The sequence below is a fragment of the Cryptomeria japonica genome, chromosome 9, assembly GCF_030272615.1.
Source record: "Cryptomeria japonica chromosome 9, Sugi_1.0, whole genome shotgun sequence".
Lineage (NCBI taxonomy): Eukaryota > Viridiplantae > Streptophyta > Pinopsida > Cupressales > Cupressaceae > Cryptomeria > Cryptomeria japonica.
In genome coordinates, this window is record NC_081413.1 from 566,290,992 (window position 1) to 566,312,693 (window position 21,702).

The 21,702-nt window shown below is 33.0% G+C and overlaps 1 protein-coding gene across 1 annotated transcript; it reads left to right on the forward strand.

The window, feature by feature from the left end:
* Positions 1-17,149: 17,149 nt before the first annotated feature.
* On the forward strand, positions 17,150-21,368 carry LOC131051313 (disease resistance protein Roq1). Its single transcript, XM_059210958.1, has 5 exons — positions 17,150-17,849; positions 17,972-19,091; positions 19,265-19,576; positions 19,678-20,382; positions 20,477-21,368. Exons 1-5 carry the CDS (start codon positions 17,320-17,322, stop codon positions 20,897-20,899), a joined length of 3,090 nt encoding a protein of 1,029 aa, XP_059066941.1. The 5' UTR covers positions 17,150-17,319; the 3' UTR covers positions 20,900-21,368.
* The last annotated feature ends 334 nt before the right edge of the window (positions 21,369-21,702 follow it).

A 21,702-nucleotide genomic window follows, 5' to 3' on the forward strand; every position in this document is an offset into this window, starting at 1 on the left:
TATTGTTTTACCTAAAAATATTTCTATAGCTAACACATAGTCACTCAATTTTATACCCCAATGAGCTATAGCTATATTCATAATATCTTCCATATTATCCATTTGAGCAATTGGAGGATGCCCACACCATGAGTTTGTCCAAAAGTTAACAATGAAACCATTATTGACTTCCCATGTAATATACTTAGTTACTAGAATTCTTGAATCAATCATAAAATTCCATATAGCTGACCCTTTTGAAGGATCCAAAATTGTCAAAACTCTGGATGGTTGGTTGTTGTCCAAATATTTGGCTTGCATGATCTGACACCATTTTGAAGTAGGATTAGTATATAATTTCCAAATTAGTTTTCCTCCAAAAGCCTTGTTGCGATGTGTTAAGTTATGAAGACCTACTCCTCCTTGAGACTTTTGTAATGACATATTTTCCAGAGAGACTAAGGGGATTTTCCTTTCATTTGTCATATTACTATTCCATAGAAAATCTCTTACAACTTTCTCTAACTGTTGAATGACAGATGAAGGTGCTTTGAGAACAGACATGTAGTAGTTTGGTATTGTTGTTAACACTATCTTTATAAGAAGAATTCTACCAGATAATGATAGCCAACTTACTTTCCATGCTAAGATTTGTGCCTTGATTCTTCCAATAACAACAGATCAATAAGAATATTTGTTTGTCCCCATAAATAATGGAATACCAAGGTAAGAAGATGGCAATTGATCCACTGGGAAGTCCAAAATCTTGGATATTTTTAGTGACAAAATTGGATTTGTATTGAAAATAAAAATCTTAGACTTAGCAGCATTAATTTTCTAACCCAAAGCTGATGAATAGACTTCCAAAGTTAGCTTAATATTCCTAGCTTCTTTTAGAGAATACTTACCAAATAACAATGTGTCATCAACAAAAAGAGAGTGAGTAACTGCAATTGAAGTACCTGGAAGACTAGGCCCATGCCAAAGCCCTTTTGATGACTCAAGATTAATGCTTCTGCTAAAGGCATCTGCCATAAGAATAAAAAGGAAGGGTGGTAAAGGGTAACCTTGTCTTACTCCCTGTGTACCCTGAAAAAACCTTGAGGGATGTCCATTTAATAGAACTGAAAAGTATGCACCTGAGACATAGGCTTTGATCCATTTGCACCATTTGTCTGAGAAGCCAAATTTAGATAATACCTTAAAGAGAAACTCCCACTTAACCCTGTCATAAGCTTTCATCATGTCAAGTTTGACAACAAAATTTGCTTGTTGATTTTCATTGATAGAATGTAAAACCTCATGTGCTACTAAAGCCTCTTCCATAGTCTCCCTTCTTGGAACAAAGCCCCCTTGTTCTTGTGAGATGATCTTAGGTATGAGATGATGCAGTTTGAGGTAAATTGCCTTAGTTACTATCTTATAGATCGTGTTGCAGAGTGAAATAGGTCTGAACTCTGCAAATGTTGATGGAGAGGTTGTTTTTGGAATAAGAGCAATATTTGTTACATTGAAACTTTTTAACATTGCACCCCTTTTCTTGGATTCTTCCATTACCACCAAAAGGTCTATCCCTATCACATCCCAACACTTTTGGAAGAAGAGAGCAATGAATCCATTCGGACCTAGAGCTTTATTCGGGGAAAGGGAGAATACCACTTTGTGGACTTCCCCTAAGGTGAAAGGGGCCAATAAAGCTCTATTATTCAAGTCAGTAATTAGAGGAGCAATAGACTGCAATAACTGCTCAACTTTATCATTCCAAGAAGAATATAAATCAGAAGGTATAGGGGCTAAAAGATTATTAAAAAACCTAACTCCTTCATCTTGAATATCTACCAAATTTTCAATCAATACCCCTGTCTCTGCATGCTTGATTGAGAATATAGCATTTGATGCTTTTCTTTGTTTTGTGGATGCATGAATTTTTTTTGTATTCTTATCTCCCTGCTTCAGCCAAAGCTCTCTAGACTTTTGTCTCCAATATTCTTCTTCTCTCTTACAAACCTCTTCCCACTCACTTTAAAGACCCTTCTGTGTAAAGTACAAAAGATGATCCAATCCCTTGGAGATTATATTTTGATTAACTTCTTCCAACTGTTGTTCAATGATTTTTTTTGTTCAAATACATTCTTGAAGACCTTTCCATTCCATTCTTTTGCCTTAACCTTAATAAACTGAAGTTTCTCAAAGAATTGGTACATCTTTGTTCCTCTACATATAGGGGCAGATACCCACCACTTCCTTAATAATGCCTGAAAGTGTTGATGTCTAAACCACATACGTTCAAATTTAAAAGAAGAACCAAAACAAGGCATCGGTTTCTCATTTTGCCATTCAAGTGCAATATGAACAGGAAAATGGTCTGATTCTGATATAGGAAGAATTTCGGAGCAATAACTGAATTCTTTGAGTCACCACTCCAAAGGTATAAAAAACCTATCAAGTCTCTCTACAATCTGAAGGAACCCTGATCTCCTATTAGTCCAAGTGAAGAGACCATTATTGGGAATCATATCCAATAAGTTGTTATTTGTGGTGAAATTTAGGAAATCCTACATAGTTTGTGGAGGTGGGTAGATTCCTCCTTGTTTCTCCTTATGAGACAAAATTGCATTAAAGTCTCCCCCTATGAGAAAATTTTGATCTTCTTCTTGTTGGAGCAATTGAGTCAGTTTATCCCATAAATCTTTCTTTTCCTGAGAAGGGGTAGGACCATACACATTGAATAGCATAAAGGTCATATCATAACATACTACTTTCAACATTTGCCAATTATGATCTTTATTAAGTAGTTGGACTTGAACTCTTTTAGGGTTCCATAATGTGAGCAATCCTCCCAAGGCCCCAACACCTTGCATATGTGAAGATCCAAATTGTATCCATTTAGCCACTGTTTTGAGATACATTTCCTCTGACAACTTCGTTCCTTGAAGTATGTAGATGCCAGCCTTTGTAGAATCAAGATAAAGCTTAATTATACCTCTTTTGTCAAGAGCATTAATGCCCCTGACATTCCATGAAATTAATTTCATTGCGAACAAGGAGTGCCTTTTGCACTCCTTGTAACTCTTTTTGACACCTTGAATTTTCCATCTAATGTACTCTAAACACTTGCCTCTATTTCCTCTTGAATCTTGACAGAGTTTGGTTTTCTACCTCTTTTCTTAGGAGTTCTAAACACTTTTGTCTTCATACTTGGACTTTGCTAGACTGATAATGACTGTGAATAATCAAAGTTACTTGTTTTTGTCTCATCATCTTGCTGAGGAACTTTCATATCTTCTTGCATAATTTTTTGCAAAGGGATATCTAAGTGTGGGGAGATCGGAGTGACATTTTGTTGAATCTTGTTTGTAAAACTTAATCCTGATCCAATATGCAGGTGGTTTAAAGGTCTGTGAAAGGAAAGAGAGTCCCTAATATCGAAAGGGTGAAGAACAAATGAAAAGTTTGTATTAAAGACATGCTTTACTGGGGAATCATATTTACTTAGACCAGGAGTTTCCTTACCCAAGGGAAGTTTCCCTTCCACTAAAAAATCAATTGTTGGGCAACAACACATTGCCTTTCGTAAGGGACACATTACATTTGTCATACTAACACCTTCCAATTCTGCAATTTCCTCAATCATAGTGGAAGCTAATATAAACAAAATATCATTTGCTAACCCTTGAATATGTCCTTCATTTCTTGAAATAGCTACCCCTGAATCTGAAAAATCTGCATTAAACTCTGTTTATCAAACGGGGATTCATTATACATTAGGTCCCGAACTACAAGCTCTCTGTCATTAGTTGTTTTATCACATATTTGAAGAACCACTATGGGCCTAAAGAAAGATGTATAGATATAGAAAAATTGAATCCAACTATACATACTGAAAAAATTGGTCAGCTGAATAAGCCAGTGAATATAAGATAACTCAAATTTTGAGTCATCATGAGGCACAGAGATGACACTGCATGCTTGTATATAATTAGAAGGCAAATCTGCCTCATGCTGATGAAAGGTGCACAATAAAGGGTCTAAGCAATGATTTTTACAAACTAGAATCTCTGAACACTTGAGACCACTACAAGCATTAGTAAAATGCCCTAGTTTATGCTGATATTTGCAAATGTCCTATGCATTATCCATCACGATGTCTTGATACTATAAACCCCATTTTGATGTGATAGATATTTGCCTTGGAAGGGTTTTATTTGAATCAAGAAGTAGGCAAACTCTAACATCTCTTTGAATTACTGCAAAGGGTATAAGATCATGAGAAACAAAAATACCTAGTTGATTAGCCATGATCTCCACAATTTCTGGATCTCTGTATTCCAAAGGAAGACTTGGGAAAGAAATTCAGTACGGATAAAATCTACATAAATTAGTATTTGGCTTAAAGTTTGGAATTCAAGGCATGGTAAACAAACCAGCCCCTTAACAAAACCAACCTTTGAATTTATGGACTACATCTCTATCTTCAGGTGAAGAAAGCAGAATGACAAAATTCCTTGAATGGCTATCAACATAAAAAAGGTCACGAAAACCCGACCATTGGCTTTTAGCCCATGATGAAAGTAAAGATTGAAAAGGGATCGATGAACTAAACTTACCGATGAGAGCCGACTTTCGAAGAAATGATACAAATTGAGAGAGGACATGCTCAGGAAAAGTAATATTAATGATAGAGGCATTCTCTACCTAATTCGATTTGGAAAGAGGTATTTCCGCCTCCTTGAGATTGGCCTATTTTCTCCTCCACACAAGAGGCGCAGATTTTGGATTGAAGGGACCTCCATGATCACCATGATGTTCTGTTTCATTATCCCCTTCGACTAAACATTCCTTTTGCAAAGATTGTTGGGATACAAACAAAGTTTCTTCACAAATGTCAAAAACAGGTTGTTTTCCTTTTTGCTTTGGCCGATACTCTTTCAAAGGTTGAAACTTTTTGACAAGATTTTGAATTTTTTTCCCCGCCTAAATGACTTTTGAAAAATAAACGGTTGATGGCCTGTATGCCCTCTGATAATATTTCGAGCCTCTTGTTTGGATGATTATACCCATTCATAGATGTTGAGATTCTAATAATTCTACAAATATCCTTGTTCTTTGTGAAATTTTTTATGTAATAAGTGAGTTGGTTGAACAATTGGTTGACTGCAGAAGATGTCAGAAATATCTGTATGAGCTTGGGACCCCCGATTAGCTTCCTTTCTTATGTAATATTCATCAAGACATGCAAAATGATTCAACCATTGTTTCCTTGAAGGTAAGTTTGAAACCGGTTGAACAAAAGGTTTATCTCTGAAAATTTTGGTGAAGGGATTATTATCAAAATTTGGTTTATGAGCCAAACGAAGGACACCTTTGCCTTGCCCTGAATTTGTCTACTGAAAATCACTGTAGCCTTGCCACCATCTTCCATTTCCTTAATGTCGTAACTACTCCCTACTCTGAAACCCTAGTGCTCCATGCGGCCATCCCATGATTTATCAATAGCTTTCAAAAAATAATTATAATTATATATATATATATATATATTTAAATTAAATTAGGATTATGTTCTAAAGAAAATTATATTTTTTCACTATAAAATTTGTGTTATATTATAATTATCCATATTATTTTATTAAAGTAACAATTATAGTTAATATTACATAAATATAATTATACTAATATAATTTTAAAATAACAATGATTCAAAATTATATTAATTAAAAATTAAAAAAAATATTTTTATTACAATTCAAAATTATAATAATTAAAAATTAGAACTAATATTTTTATTGCAATACTATGACGACAAGTACTCACCACTACGTGGCACTTGTTTGTATTGTATCTATTTTAGCTTTGGTCAATTAAAAAAAATAAAAAAAATATAACATCTAGCAAACCTAGAAATTTTGAAAAGCAAACCTAAGTAGTAGACATACGTACATCCCAAAGAAAAGAAATGGTTTTTATTTTTGATGTACATGCCTAATTAAATTTCCCAAAGGAAACCTGATCCCCACCATTGATATGTTGTAGGGTCATCTTTGATTTGACTTTTTATTATTAAAATAACAAAAATAAAACAAGAAAAATAATTTTTGAGTGTGATGTCAGTTGTACTATATGTCATTTATTAAATGATGTATTTGATATATGTACAATAATGTGTTTTTTTAAATAAATTGTATAATTACACAAATCAATAATAATAAAGATAAATGGTGTTTTTTTAATCATTAAAATAAATTAACTAAAACCTTTTGTCAATTTTTTTTAATACTACGCATTCATTGGATACGTTATTCAATGAATGCAATAGTATCCTAACCTTTGGAGTAGGAACTAACAATTGTGAACATCTTCAAGAAAATGACATTTGCAGGTTTAAGGCCGTTTTCGTTATCATTCCATAATGAAGCCTCATCAACTTGCTAAAAGTTTGTTTCCAAGTGATTAGAAGGGCCTCGATAGAAATATGAATTGGAGAAGTGTGAGAGGCTTGTTCATTGAAAGATTGAAGCAAAGGGGGATTGAAGAGTTGCGATGAAAGACAAGAGATTCAAATATGTGTGTGGGTGTGTTGGTGGATTAGATTAGAAAGAGCTTGATGAAGGCTATATTTTTGTACTTGCTGATTTGATGAAATAAAATTCATTGATTTGATTAAAGGCTATATTTTATTTGTAAACAGAGTTTCTGTGTTGTTTGAATTTGGTTTTGGGATTATGGGCAGACGTTTGGTTATTTTACTACATCAAGTACATAGAATTAAAGAAAATATATTTATTTTCAAAGTCATATTAAAATAAAAATTTCTTATGAATGCTCTGGTCAATTAATAAAGGAATGAATATAATTAGGAAGTAAAGAGTATATTCATTCAAAAGATATTCTTAAGGTTCTTGAAGATGTTCATTACTTTGTCAAAAAGTGGTCATTTGAAATTGTCCTTCAATATCTATTTAAAGACGTTCTAATAACCGTGCATTAAAACCATCTGAAAAATGACCAATACTTATGCACAAATGTCCCAATAGTCATGCTCTATGAGAACCAATAAAGTTGCACAACTCTTCCAATTAAACTATTGATACATGTAAAATTTGCTAATAAACTTAAAAGTATCATTTTTTAAATTTATTTAAGTTAGTGATTGGAAGCCTGAATGAATGATAATTGAAAGATGGATGGTAAGTGCTCTTCCCTTATTCAAGAAAGAGGTGGGAATAGAAATGATACGTAGAGTAATGGGTAACAATGGATAAAGTGAAAGAATATGGATAATAATGGGCAGTGCGAGCAGGAGCCCACATTATTCTTCGCCAACGCTTCACGCTAGCTACCCACCCAAAGAAATTTCTTCTTTTTAAAAAAGATTCCATGTGTTTACCACTACGGTTGTCATTCTTCACGTAAACTTCACGCTCCCTATTGAAAAAGCCTGAGAAATTTCTTCTTTTAAAAGAGAGAAGGAAAGATTCCATGTGCTTGTCCGCTAACATGCTTCCTTAACACCATTTTACTCTTCATTCACATTAACTCTGCCCAACACGCCTTCTCAAAGTTCTGTCATTTGCTTTCTTTATCAAAAACTCTCTTTCTATCTTCTCACTTTGTTCCGTTCAAGCCTAAACCTAATGAAATCTTTCACATTTTATGTTTTATTGCATGGTCTATGTTTTGTTAGAATTTTAAAACAACCATGATAGTGAGCAAAATGACTCCGACAGAAATGGTTTCACAACATGTTTTATTTTGACTATCTTTCGTGAGAAGTCTTTGGGTAGAGTATCTTTCAGTCAATGTCTATCATGTAATTCCAATCGAAACCTCTTTGGCTCGAAGGTCTTTTATCAGAAGTATTCCAGCCAAAAATATTGAGTTGGCCTAAAAGGTGACACAAGTTTGTACTTTTAACCATTACATACACTAATTTAAGGAGCACATACTTGATTCAAAGTGGACTACATTTATACTAAATTTAGTTAAAAGGATCCATGTAAATCTTACTAATAATACATGACTAATTTAAAAGTAATTTATGATCTTTCAAGGTTATTATTGCCTTATGGAGGTATATAGATGTTCATTAATTCCAGGAAAATATTATTTGAATAAGAAGCAAATCACAATCATTAATATCATAATTTTTTATATTAATAGCCCATAATTAGTTCACACATCTCAAACCCCTACATGAGGATTATTAAAGCATAAATAAATATGAAAAATGATTATGTTATATAATTATCATGCATATTACATAGGAAATCATTATGAAAATAAATATTAGGAGTTATATTGAAAGGTGTATGAGAGATGGACCACGACCTATAAGGTGATCAAATAGAAGAGATGGAGTTATTTTCATAAGTTTAAGGACAATCATAGACCTAGTGCACTTAGGATAGTTAACTATACAAAATATTCTATTGTTTTGTTGAAGAGTTCTTGAAGATTTCACCATTGTTGTCAAGAAGGTAAATGTACATAATCATTACAAATTACTAAGATAAAACACCAAATGAAGTGTAACTACATATTTAATTTTCATCAATTTTTAGGTTGTTTAAATTATTCAACACATTAGAAGATCCATGGGGGAATAAAATATCAAATTAATGAAATTGCCTAATCAACAAATTTGACATTGTTACAAATAAAATTAATAATTTGTATAGGAATGATATGAGTATAAAATGGATACATGTTATTTTATTATTATATTTAATTGTACGATTAAATTGAAGAATATGAATTGAAAAATTGATACAATAAAGTCTACAAAACTATCATGAGATTATTATCACTATTGTCTTTAAAATTTATTATCTTAATATATAAAACCTAATTTTAAAAACCCTAATTTTTAAAAGTAAAAAAAGGAGACTAGCTTAAACCCATTTAATGCATTTTAGAAAAAAGTAAAATGATAGAGGTACATACCTAAAGGAGATGTTGACAAGAATTGCTACTTGGAGGAGGTGGTAGGGTGTTGGTGTGGCTTAGAAGTGGGATCCCATTATCTTGTTTTTGTTCTTAGGTAGGTAAAATGAATCAATGTATTTTTTTTTTTTAAATTCTTTTACGCAACAAGTATCCATTATTTAGGAAATGGGCACCCATTACCTACAAAATAGTTACCCATTTATCATTGAACCCAAATGATAGTAGGTACCTAATTTAAATTTAGCCATGAGATCCTTTGAGATAATGAGTAGTTGTTTTTGTTGGTATTTTTTAGCATTTTTCTAAGGCCAAAACATCCACAAGAAATGGACTCAACTTCTTGTGTGTATTTTCTAGGAAAAATGATAGAAAGATTGCCCATCTTGAAAATGCTTGAATTGGATGTAACACGAGTTTATCTTGATTGGTTTGAACCTTATGAATATAATGTCTGAGTCTATTTCTTCCTTGAAATCCATCAAAACCTATTTGTTAAAGGGTTTCGGGTCCCTTCAAAACCTGTTTGTTCCATAATAAAAAAACATGATAATATCTAAATGCAATTAAATGATACACATGAAAAGAAATAATTATAATATATAGCACTAGAGTTTTCAAATCTTATGAGAATAAGGATAGAGTGGAATAAAATTATAATAAAAGAATGACCTACAAGATGCTATAACCAATGAAAGCAATGAAAAACTGGAATCTCAAAAAATGAGGAAATGATATATATGTGCTCATTATCCCATCCCACTTTTAAAGTAATAAAATGAAATTACCTAAGTCAAATTACTATAATAAGAATATAAATATCATGAAAAAAAACTTATTATAAGATTGAATGGTCATTTTAACCATGCTTAGAGCGTTTGGGTTTGAAGATAATTTATGTTAATATTTAAGAATATTTTTTTATTGATGACTTTGCATGTCTAACCATTAGTGACACCCATTTTGAGAAGTTTGGAATATTTATCTATGCTTTAGTTGTTAAAGGGTTTGGCTATCTCCTTACTAATGTTATTTCTTAAAAAAATCTTTTGTGGCATCTTGTTTTTAGAAGATGATTCATAACTTGTTAATGAACCTTCTATAGATTACTCTTTCCTCACCCTAACTGGGGAAGAAGGAAGTATTGAAAAAAAGTTGTAGTGCCTCGAGATGTTCTATTTGGATTAATGTTTTATTGTTAAATTACACTAGACATATTGTTACACATAATACTCTTCATCAATTTCATCTTGTCTCTAGGGTTATGCTTGGAAGTGGATTGATCATAGGGATTTTTAAATTTTAGGATAGTCTCATTTCTTTTAAGATTCTTTCTCTTTATAGAAATATGTTATTAAAAGGGTTGAAAGAAAGTTGGTTTGTTGGATTACAACATGTCATTCTCTTTGGTAGGTGAATTCTATATCTAGTTTTAAGGTGGTTTCATCCACCCATATGTATTAGAGTACACATGACCATAAAAGAAGGAAATCTACTCGAGTACATGGTATTTTTTGGAGGAAAGGTTCCATCAAGAAATATGGTTTGTAGATGATCATCATCTAATTAGTATTTAACTTTACCACATAATTTGGAAGAGAATATAACATAATCATTGATAATTGATAGACTCATTGGGTACATTGAGTTAAATCAATCAGAGTTATTTTCAAGCCATATTAAAATGGAAATGTCTTATGAAAGTTGTGGTCAACTGATAAAAGAATTAGTATAATTAGAAGTATACAATATATCCATTCAAAAGATATAGTCCCTTAAGGTTCTTGAAAATAATTAAGTACTTATTTATCTTCATACATGAAATCTAAGCATGCAACATTGAAAGCTTGTAGATGAATATTAGGATTTTTTCACATGAGATAATTCAAATATAAGTCTCAAAAAATAAATAAAAAATGAATAGATAACAATCTCAAGTGCAAATGGTATGTAATGTGGAGGATTGTATGTAAAATAAAACTTTGTTAGTGAGTATGTCATCTAATTTTCTAATTTAGCTATTGTTTAGGCTTTTGAGCAGTAATAACATACACTCTGGTCATTTCAAATTGTCGTCCAATACCTACTTAAAGATGCTCCAATAAGTGTGCACTACAACCCTCTCAAAATGGTCAATAGTTATGCACAAATGCCCCAATAATCATATACTATTGATACCAATAAAATTATACAACTCTTTCAATTAAAATACAAAAAATTAACTACTAAAAAAATAAATAACTATTAATACATGTGAAATTTATTAATGAATTTTTAATTATTATTATTTTTAATTTTATTTAAATTAGTAATTACAAGTTTGATGAACAAAAAGTAAAGAATAATTGAACCCTGGGTGTAAAGTGCTCTTCCCTATCCAAGATGGTGGTAGGAATAGAAATGATATGTATAGCAATTGGAAACAATGGATAAAGTTAAAGAATAGGATAATAATGGGCAGTGGGTGGAGGAGCCCACATTATTCTTCGCCTCCACTTCACGCTACCTACCCATGCTTAAACAAATTTCTTCATTGTGGTTGTCATTTTCGACGTAAACTTCACGCTACCTTTCGGAAAAGTGAGAGAAATTTCTTCTTTTGAAAAAGAGAACGAAAGATTCCATTTCGTACACACTATTTTGAATGCCCTCAACACTTGAGTCGCATTAACTCCTCTTTCTGTCTTGTCACTATGTTCGATTTCATAAATATTAAAATATACTTATATAATATAATTGTTGACAATATATAATAATGATATATAAATAATATATATTATTTATAATTTTTTTTATAATTTTGATTTTATAATAGGTATATTATAGATAATATTAATTTTTTATATGATTATTAATAATATAGAACTATAATTATATTATTAATAATATACATAATGTACTTATTATTAAATGATATATATTAATATTATAATTAGTAATGAAAAAAATATAATAAATAGTATTTGTTCCTATCTAATAAGATATTATAATATTTATATATTAATATTATAGAAAACTATATTATCATGTTACATATATTTAATATTATAAATTTTCATTATTGATTTAGATGATAATATTATCAATTTTTATTATTGATTTAGATGTCTTCTATTTATTATTAATTTTTCATTTGATATTTCCCATTATTATGCTGAAAGACATTTACTATTGCAAAAAGTTGTTTGATTTATCTTAAAAATTTTATAATAGGTGATTGATTAACAAATAAAAAAATTAATAATATACTTTTGGTAACTTTAATACCAATAAATGATAAATGAGATCAGTGGCTATATTTAGTTTGCTCACCAAACTTGGAAATCAAAGCTAGGGAATTTGTTAGGCAAGCAACAATTAAAAAATAAACCATCTAGTGTGGTAATAAATATCTTCAATGAATGAGCACGGGTACTTCTTCTAGAACAAATCGGCTCTCTAGAAAGATCCGTAGATTGCTCATAGTAACTACATTATATTCACATTAAATTGAATGCAGTCACATCAATGGCCTGTCTAGGGATCGCCTCTTTAATAGCATTCTGTGATTTATAATAAAAAGTAAAGTTAAGTGAGTAAATGTGTAAAAAAATTTAAACGATAAATTAAAGGGGAAAACGACAAACGAAAAAATGTGGCAACGATGGTGGAATCGAATGGTAGATGAGCTTTCAATCATCTTGCATGCCTGTCAAACATTGTTAGTCGTTGATTACTGAAAATTGATCAGTTCATTTCAAGTAAGGAAAGCCTTCGGCTAATAAATATTAATAATATAAAATGCAAATGGTGTGCAATATGGTGGATAATGTGTAAAATAAAACTTTGTTAGTGAGTATATCATCCATTGTTTTAAAAATAGTGAATTGATTCTTGAAAAGGTGTAGGGTAGTGTACCAGTAGTCTTTATAGCTAGCTTTGCACACCCACAAATCCTAAATAATACATTAGGTTTCGACGATATTTTTGTTTGTCTCCATATGCGACTTACTTGCTTATAGCTATTGTTTTGACTTATGGGATTTGTAATGACACATGTTGTGGAATTTATTGTGCATGCAAAGGTCAAAAAGTGGCCATTTCAAAGTGTCACTCAATACCCACTTAAAGATGCCCCAATAACCATGCACTACAACCACCTCAAAAATTGTCAACAGTTATGCACAAATACCCCAATAGTCGTGTGGTATGCAAACCAATAGAGTTGCACACCTCATGTAATTAAAGTCCAAAAATTCTAACTACTAGGGGTAAAGTGGACAACTATTGGTACATGATAAATTTATTAATGAACTTTTAGTTATCATTCTTCTAATTTCTTTAAAGTTAGTAACTGGGGGGTTGGGTGAGCAAGGAATGGACTGCAATTGAAAAATAGGGGTTGGTGCTCTTCACTATATTATCCGTTTAAAAAAAATTGAGCTAATTCATGGAATGGTGTATCCAAGGTAGAGTTGAGAATATAAATGGTATATAGAGCATGAGAAACAATGGATACAGTGAAAGAGTATAGATAATAATAATAATGGCCAATGTCATGGCAATGGTAGGAGAAGAGAAGCTACTCCACTAAGAGGAAAAGTGATCAATAGTTTTAGAATGCTGCTTTTGGATTTGATTGCATGAGTGTTTTTATCATCAACATTTTCGATCACATTTGGTGATCCATCATTAGGATGATAAAGAACATAAAGATATTCAAATGATTTTCCTTGGTCTGAAACTTCTCTATTGATTAGAATTTAGAGCCTAGAACCCACCAAATTATGTTGAGATAGATTTGATCTTTGCATGTATTTAAATTTTATACCAATCCTTATATGGCGAATTCCGCAGGAATTTTATATGGTATACAAATATTTGGCGAATCTCGCGTACCTATAACATGACTTATGTAATTTTCGAGGTGATTATAGGTCGTCCAAATATGACTTATGTAATTTTTGAGGCGATTATAGGTCGTTCAAATAATAGGCAAATACAATATAGTTGGCGAAAGTTGGGATGAATGGAGACACACGTCGACAAGATGTTAGGCGAATTGGGTCCCCCTGGCTAACAAATCTTCACATGCCTATAGGTGAATTAAGGTCATCTATTAAGGCAACCTCGGAGAGTGTAGGCGAAACAATTAAATTTACCGTGTGTCCACCATATATTGTATTGGCGAAATCATCGCATAGAAACATTTAATTGCATAAAACATATGGCGATCGGGCTGTGAATTTGACGGAAAATGATAATGTTCTGGCGACATGGCCACCCCTAGTCGGTACAAAATATTCACCATTTCCGACATGGTCGACGTGAAAAATTCGCCATTGGCGAATATTCACCACTAAAGTAAACTCTGTTGATCATAGGGATTTTTAAATTTTAGGATAGTCTCATTTCTTTTAAGATTCTTTCTCTTTATGGAAATATGTTATTAAAAGAGTTGATAGAAAGTTGGTTTGTTGGATTACAACATGTCATTCTCTTTGGTAGGTGAATTCTATATCTAGTTTTAAGGTGGTTTCATCCACCCATATGTATTAGAGTACACATGACCATAAAAGAAGGAAATCTACTTGAGTACATAGTAATTTTTTGGAGGAATGGTTCCATCAAGAAATATGGTCTGTTGATGATCATCATCTAATTGGTATTTAACTTTAGCACATAATTGGGAAGAGAATATAACATAATCATTGATAATTGATAGACTCACTGGGTACATTGAGTTAAATCAATTAGAGTTATTTTCAAGCCATATTAAAATGGAAATGTCTTATGAAAGTTGTGGTCAACTAATAAAAGAATTAGTATAATTAAAAGTATACAATATATCCATTCAAAAGATATAGTCCCTTAAGGTTCTTGAAAATAATTAGGGACTTGTTTATCTTCATACATGAAATCTAAGCATGCAACATTGAAAGCTTGTGGATGAATATTAAGGTTTTTTCACATGAGATAATTCAAATATAAGTATCAAAAAATAAAAATAAAATGAATAGATAACAATCTCAAGTGCAAATGGTATGTAATGTGGATGATTGTATGTAAAATAAAACTTTGTTAGTGAGAATATCATCTATTTTTCTAATTTAGCTATTGTTTAGGCTTTTGAGTAGTAATAACATACACTCTGGTCATTTCAAATTGTCGTCCAATACCTACTTAAAGATGCTCCAATAACTGTGCACTACAACCCTCTCAAAATAATCAATAGTTGTACACAAATCCCCCAATAATCATGCACTATTGATACCAATAAAATTGTACAACTCTTTCAATTAAAATACAAAAAAATTAACTACTAAAAAAAAAATAACTATTAATAAAAAAGAAATTTATTAATGAACTTTTAATTATTTTTTTTTAATTTTATTTAAATTAGTAATTACAAGTTTGATGAACAAAAAGTAAAGAATAATTGAACCCTGGGTGGAAAGTGCTCTTCCCTATCCAAGATGAAGGTGGATATAGAAATGATATGTAGTCCGCAATGGGAAACAATGGATAAAGTTAAAGACCGGGATAATAATGGGCAGTGGGTGGACGAGGCCACATTATTCTTGACCTACACTTCACGCTACCTACCCACCTACCCACTCAAAGAGTGGAGGAGCCCACATTATTCTTCACCTACACTTCACGCTACCTACCCACTCAAAGAAATTTCGTACACACCATTTTTCCCGTAAACTTCCTGAGAAAGCCTGAGAAATTTCTTCTTTTTTAAAAAGATTCCATGTGTTAGTGATTGCGATTGTCATTCTCGACGTAAACTTCACGCTAGCTTTCGAAAAAGAGAGAAATTTCTTCTTTTGAAAAAGAGAACGAAAGATTCCATGTGCTTCTCCACTGACACGCTTCCCTGCATCACGCTGTTTCGTACACACCATTTTGAATGCCCTCAACACGAAGAAGAAGATAGACTGAGAGAGGAAGACGACGATAGAATTGAGATTGGAAAATATAGGTAGAGATGAAGATAGATTGATAGAGGAAGACGAAGAGAAATAGATAGAGAGGTAGAGATATAAAAATAGACATCATGTAAAGATACAGGAAGTATGCGACTTACTTGCTTATAGCTATTGTTTTGACTTCTGGGATTTGTAATGACACATGTTGTGGGATTTATTGTGCATGCAAAGGTCAAAAAGTGGTCATTTCAAAGTGTCACTCAATATGCACTTAAAGATGCCCCAATAACCATGCACTACAACCACCTAAAAAATTATCAATAGCTATGCACAAATGCCCTAGTAGTCATGTACTATGCGAACCAATAGAGTTGCACACCTCCTGTAATTAAAGTCCAAAATTTCTAACTACTGGATGTAAAGTGGACAACTATTGGTACATGATAAATTTATTAATGGACTTTTAGTTACCATTCTTCTGATTTCTTTTAAGTTAGTAACTGGGGGGTTGTGTGAGCAAGGAGTGAACTGCAATTGAAATATGGGGGGTGGTGCTCTTCCCTATATTATCCATTTTAAAAAAAAAGAGCTAATTCATGGAATCATGTATCCAAGGTACAGTTGAGAATATAAATGGTATATAGAGAGTGAGAAACAATGGATACAATGAAAGAGTAGAGATAATAATAATGGACAATGTCATGGCAATGATAGGAGAAGAGAAGCTACTCCACTAATGAATGTTTTAGAATGCTGCTTTGGATTTGATTACATGAATGTTTTTATTATCAACATTTTCGATCACATTTGGTGATCCATCATTAGGATGATAAAGAACATAAAGATATTCAAATGATTATTGTTGCAGACCTAAACAAAATAAAAAGTAAGAAAAGTGGAAAGAAAAAGAGAGGAGGTCATGGTTAGATCAATTGACAAAAAACAAGAAAGAAATTTAAAAATAATGATAAACAAATAAAAACAACCTATATTAATTCAAAATATCAAAATAATGGATCATAAATTAAGAGATTAGAAAGTTGAACTTCAAAACAAAATAAGGCATAATACGACAAAGTTAATAAAATTAATAAGGCATAATACGACAAAGTTAATAAAATTAATAAGGAATAATACGACAAAGTTCATAAAGAAGAAAGTGTGAAAGGATGAAATCACGAGATTTTTGCGTGTGTGGCCCACATCATTATTTGCGTAAACTTCACGCTACCTATATTGTTCTTTCAAAAAGGATAACAAAAGATTCCATGTTCTTATGATTGTGGTTCTCATTCTTCCCCTAAACTTCACGCTACCTACCTATTGGAAATGCCTGAGAAATTTCTTCTGACACGCTGCTCATTCGTACAGACCATTTTGAATGCCCTCAACTCTTGACTCGCATTAACTTTTGTCATTTGTTTTTGATCAACACCCCTCTTTCTGTCTTCTCACTCTGTTCGGTTTCAGTTTTAACTGAATTGAAATGGCTTCCTCTTCCACACCCAGGCAAAATCAAATTCAATCAGAAAATGCTTTTGATCAGATTGCACCTTGTTCTGCACCTAAATCTTCAGAGCCGTGGGACATATTCATTAACCATCGTGGACCTGATGTCAAAAAAACATTTGCCGCTGACATCCATCGTAAACTTGATTCCATGGGATTGCATGTTTTTCTAGATGTGGAAGCCCTTGAGGCTGGCGATTCTATTCCAGCAGAGATACAACACGCCATAACTAGTGCTAACCTTCATATTGCCATTTTTTCTCCCAACTATGCCCAATCCCCATGGTGTTTGGCCGAGCTATCTTTCATGCTCAAAACTGGTCAAAAAATCATTCCCATTTTTTATCATATTGATCCCTCTGATGTCAGATTTATAAAAGGAAAATATGCCCATGCATTCTCAGAGCATGAAAAGAAGGGCAGATACACAACCGAAAAGCTTGATGAGTGGAAGGGGGCACTCTGCAGCAGTTCATTGCTATCAGGCTACCTGGTCAGCAATAATGAGTATGCATTATTTCCCCTATTTCTGTTCCATATAACCCTTGTTTTCTATTCTATGACATTAGTATTTAAGCAGCAATAGTGTGTTCTGTTTTGATTTTTGTGTTTGGTTAAAATATGGTTAGGGATGAGGCCACAGTTTTGAAGAGTATTGTGAATTGTGCATTGAAAATCATGAAAAAAACTCCATTATGGGTAGCCGAGCATCCACTTGGATTAGATGAACTGGTACAGGGGTTCGAATCAGTTGCAAGAGAAGAGACAGTAGACATCAGGGGGATCGTGGGCATGGGAGGTAGTGGTAAAACCACATTGGCCAAAGAGCTCTTCAACAGAAACCTTTCTTTATTTGGAAGATGCAGCTTTGTTTTCGACGTGCGAGATGCAGCATCCAGAAAAGCTCTGCCTGACAAACAGAAAAAGCTCCTGGCTGACCTCGGTGTTCGTCATGAGCCGTTCGACCATGTAGATGAAGGCAAGGTCTTTCTCGCAGATCATTTGAGCTCTCATCAGGTACTTATTGTTTTGGACGACGTGGATCACATCGACCAGCTGAATACTTTACTGCCAAATAAAGACAAGCTTGGATCCCATAGTCTGGTTATTGTAACTACCCGCGAATTGGATGTCCTCATATCATGGGGTCTCTCCCTCCCCTGTATTTATAGAATGCCAGGACTTAACAGGTCACATGCCGAGCAGCTATTCTGCTGGCACGCTTTCTTGCAACCCTCTCCACCTCCTGAATTTGGAACCCTGGTTGAAGAGTTCTTAAAGGCTTGCGATGGTTTGCCTCTGTCACTGAAGGTAATGGGTGCACAGTTATATGGCAGAAAGTCTAAAGATTATTGGAAATCCCAATTACGTAAAATCTTAAAAAAATTGCCTGGCGAAATCCAACAAAGGCTACAAGTTAGCTATGATGCGCTTGATGAAGAACAGAGGGATATGTTCTTGGATGTAGCTTGTTTTTTCATTGGAGAAGAGAAAGAGAGGGCTATAGCAGTGTGGGATGGATCGGGTTGGATTGGTCTGCATGGGTTTGAAACACTCCTGAATAAGTGTCTTGTGGAGCTGGTTGAGGAGCCAGTGTACAGGGTTCTTGAATTTGTCGTGGAAAAGAGAATGGAAAAGAGAATAAGGATGCATGATCACCTTAGGGATATGGGAAGAGAGATTGCAAGCAGACACTCACCATATCGTCTTTGGTGTCCACAGCAGATTGATAAGCTGAAACAGTCCACGGTGAGATTATTATTGGCTCCTCCATTCTTTGTTTTTCTGTGTTTTTATTAGAAGCAAATAATTAGCTGAATAGAGGACTGTCTTCTTATATTGCCTGTTTTTCACTTTTAATCTGCCTCTACTTTCAGTGAGTTTGATTGAAAATCTCTGTATGTCCGATTTTTTTTATTCAGAAAAGAGAGCCGATCAGAGGGATACAACCTGCAGATTCTTTTGTGGCGTTCAAAAAGTACACGCAGCAGTTGATGGGAAACTCAATCAGACGATCTAAGCGCCTTCGATTCTCAGATGGATTACAAATTCTTTCCGTGAGAGGAAGCGAGTTTACGGAAGAATTTGCAACATTATCAGAAGACCTTGTGATGCTTGTTTGGAAAGATTTCCCCCTAAGCCATGTTCCATCATGGCTTACATTAAAAAATCCAAGGGTTTTAGAGCTTGATGGTGCTGATGAGTTGGAAGAACTATGGCAGAACAATTCAGATGTAAGTATTTTGCTTTTGTGGTTCCAGAAGATTACTTCAAAACTTTTTTATAGTTCACACTTTTAATGAATTGAATTGAATATATTAATGGTTGCCTGCAGCCTCCTTTGCAATTGAGTGAACTTATTTTAAGGAATTGTCGAAAATTGCAATGGCTTCCAAGCTCGATAAGACGTCTTCACCATCTGAAGAGGCTTGTCGCTCACTTTCCTGGTAGCAGTTTGACAGTGGAGTGCTGGGGCCTCCAATCACTCGAGAATTCGCGATTATACGCGCCATTTCTATCTTCACTACCTGATGGTTTTGACGATTTCACAAGCTTGAGGAATATAGATCTGCACAATTGCAAGCGGTTGAATATGTTGCCCGATTCTTTCAGTCAGCAGAAACACTTGATAAATCTAAATTTATCAAACTGTGAAACGCTGTCATCACTACCTGATGATTTTGGCAATTTAACGAGCTTGAGGAGTATAGATCTGGGGTATTGCAAGGGGTTGAAGATGTTGCCCGCTTCTTTCAGTCAGCTGTTACACCTGACAGATCTATATTTATCAAACTGTGAGCAGATAGAAGAACTTCCAAGCTTTGCAGATTTGCCTTCGCTGAAGAGTTTTATAATGTGGGATTGCCCCAAAGTTGAGAAAATAGAAGGTTTGGAACATGCAAAGTCGTTGAACAAATTGTGGGTTGAGACCCGGTGGAAGGTGCCAGGTATACAGGGTTTGGAGAATGTGGAACGATTACACCTGAAATGCGAGACCATATCAGCTCTGAAACCTTGTATTCAATCTATAAAGGGGAAGGTACTAAAAACTTTTACGAATTCAAAGTTTTTCTTATTATGTAAATGTTCATGTAAATGGCTGAATATTTTGAATATAATTATACGATTTGTAGGAAAGTCCAAGGAGTGTGTGGATACAAGGTGGCGTTAACCATTCGAAGGAGTCAATTGTAAACACTTTGGAATTGGAGTTTTCTGACCTTAAGAAGGTCGTCTGGGATGATGATGATTGGGATGGACTCAGCGATGATGATGATGAGAATATAATCAGCGATCATTATGATGATGATGATGATGATGATGGACTCAGCGATGATGATGATGAGAATATAATCAGCGATCATTATGATGATGATGATGATGATGATGATGATGAGAATATAATCAGCGATCAGTATGATGATGATGATGATGATGATGGACTCAGCGATGATGATGATGAGAATATAATCAGCGATCATTATGATGATGATGATGATGATGAGAATATAATCAGCGATCAGTATGATGATGATGAGAATATAATCAGCGATTAGTATGATTATGATGATGATGATGATGATGAGAATATAATCAGCGATCATTATTTGTATTATGCAGAGAAAGAGAAAGAAAAGAGCAAAGTGGTATGTATATGGTATTCACTTTGTCCACCTGGGGGCCATTTTTTGCGAACAAACGAAGCAATAGTAGTGTACGGCGAGAAACAAAGAGTTGCGGAGGCCTTTCACCAATTATTGGAACTTCTGTAATAATTGGCAGGTGCACAAATGTATTGTGAGTTGCATATCTTAAAGTTTGGTGGACAGCTATCTAAGAATTTTTTAAAACAACAGCTGCAGATATAATAATTGTTTTACATTCATAAAATTAAATTTTCTTTATTCAATATAATTATTAAATATGTATAGGGTAAATGTTTTCATTCTTATGTAAAAAGATTAAATGTTAGAGATTTAATATATTAATAGTAATTCTTTTGTTAGTCATTCTTTATTTTTAATATTTGATTGAGTGTTAATGATTTAGATTATTTTTTTGTTTTCTATAATTTTATCAAATCTAGTAAGAAAGTCTATAGTACAATATGAGTTTATACAAATTTTAATTTTGATTTAATATTTATGTGTTTGACAAATAAAAAGATCAATAGTAATATTTTTCTTCTCAAATATATATGATTATCATATGTACATACAAAATATTTCTTTTATATATGATTATTAGTCCCTTGCTAATGTTTTGGCTTACTTTATTTTTTAAAAAACATGATTTTTTTTCTAAGGTCTGTCACACATTGATTTTTAAAATAGATTTTCTTTTCAAATTTTCTTTATTT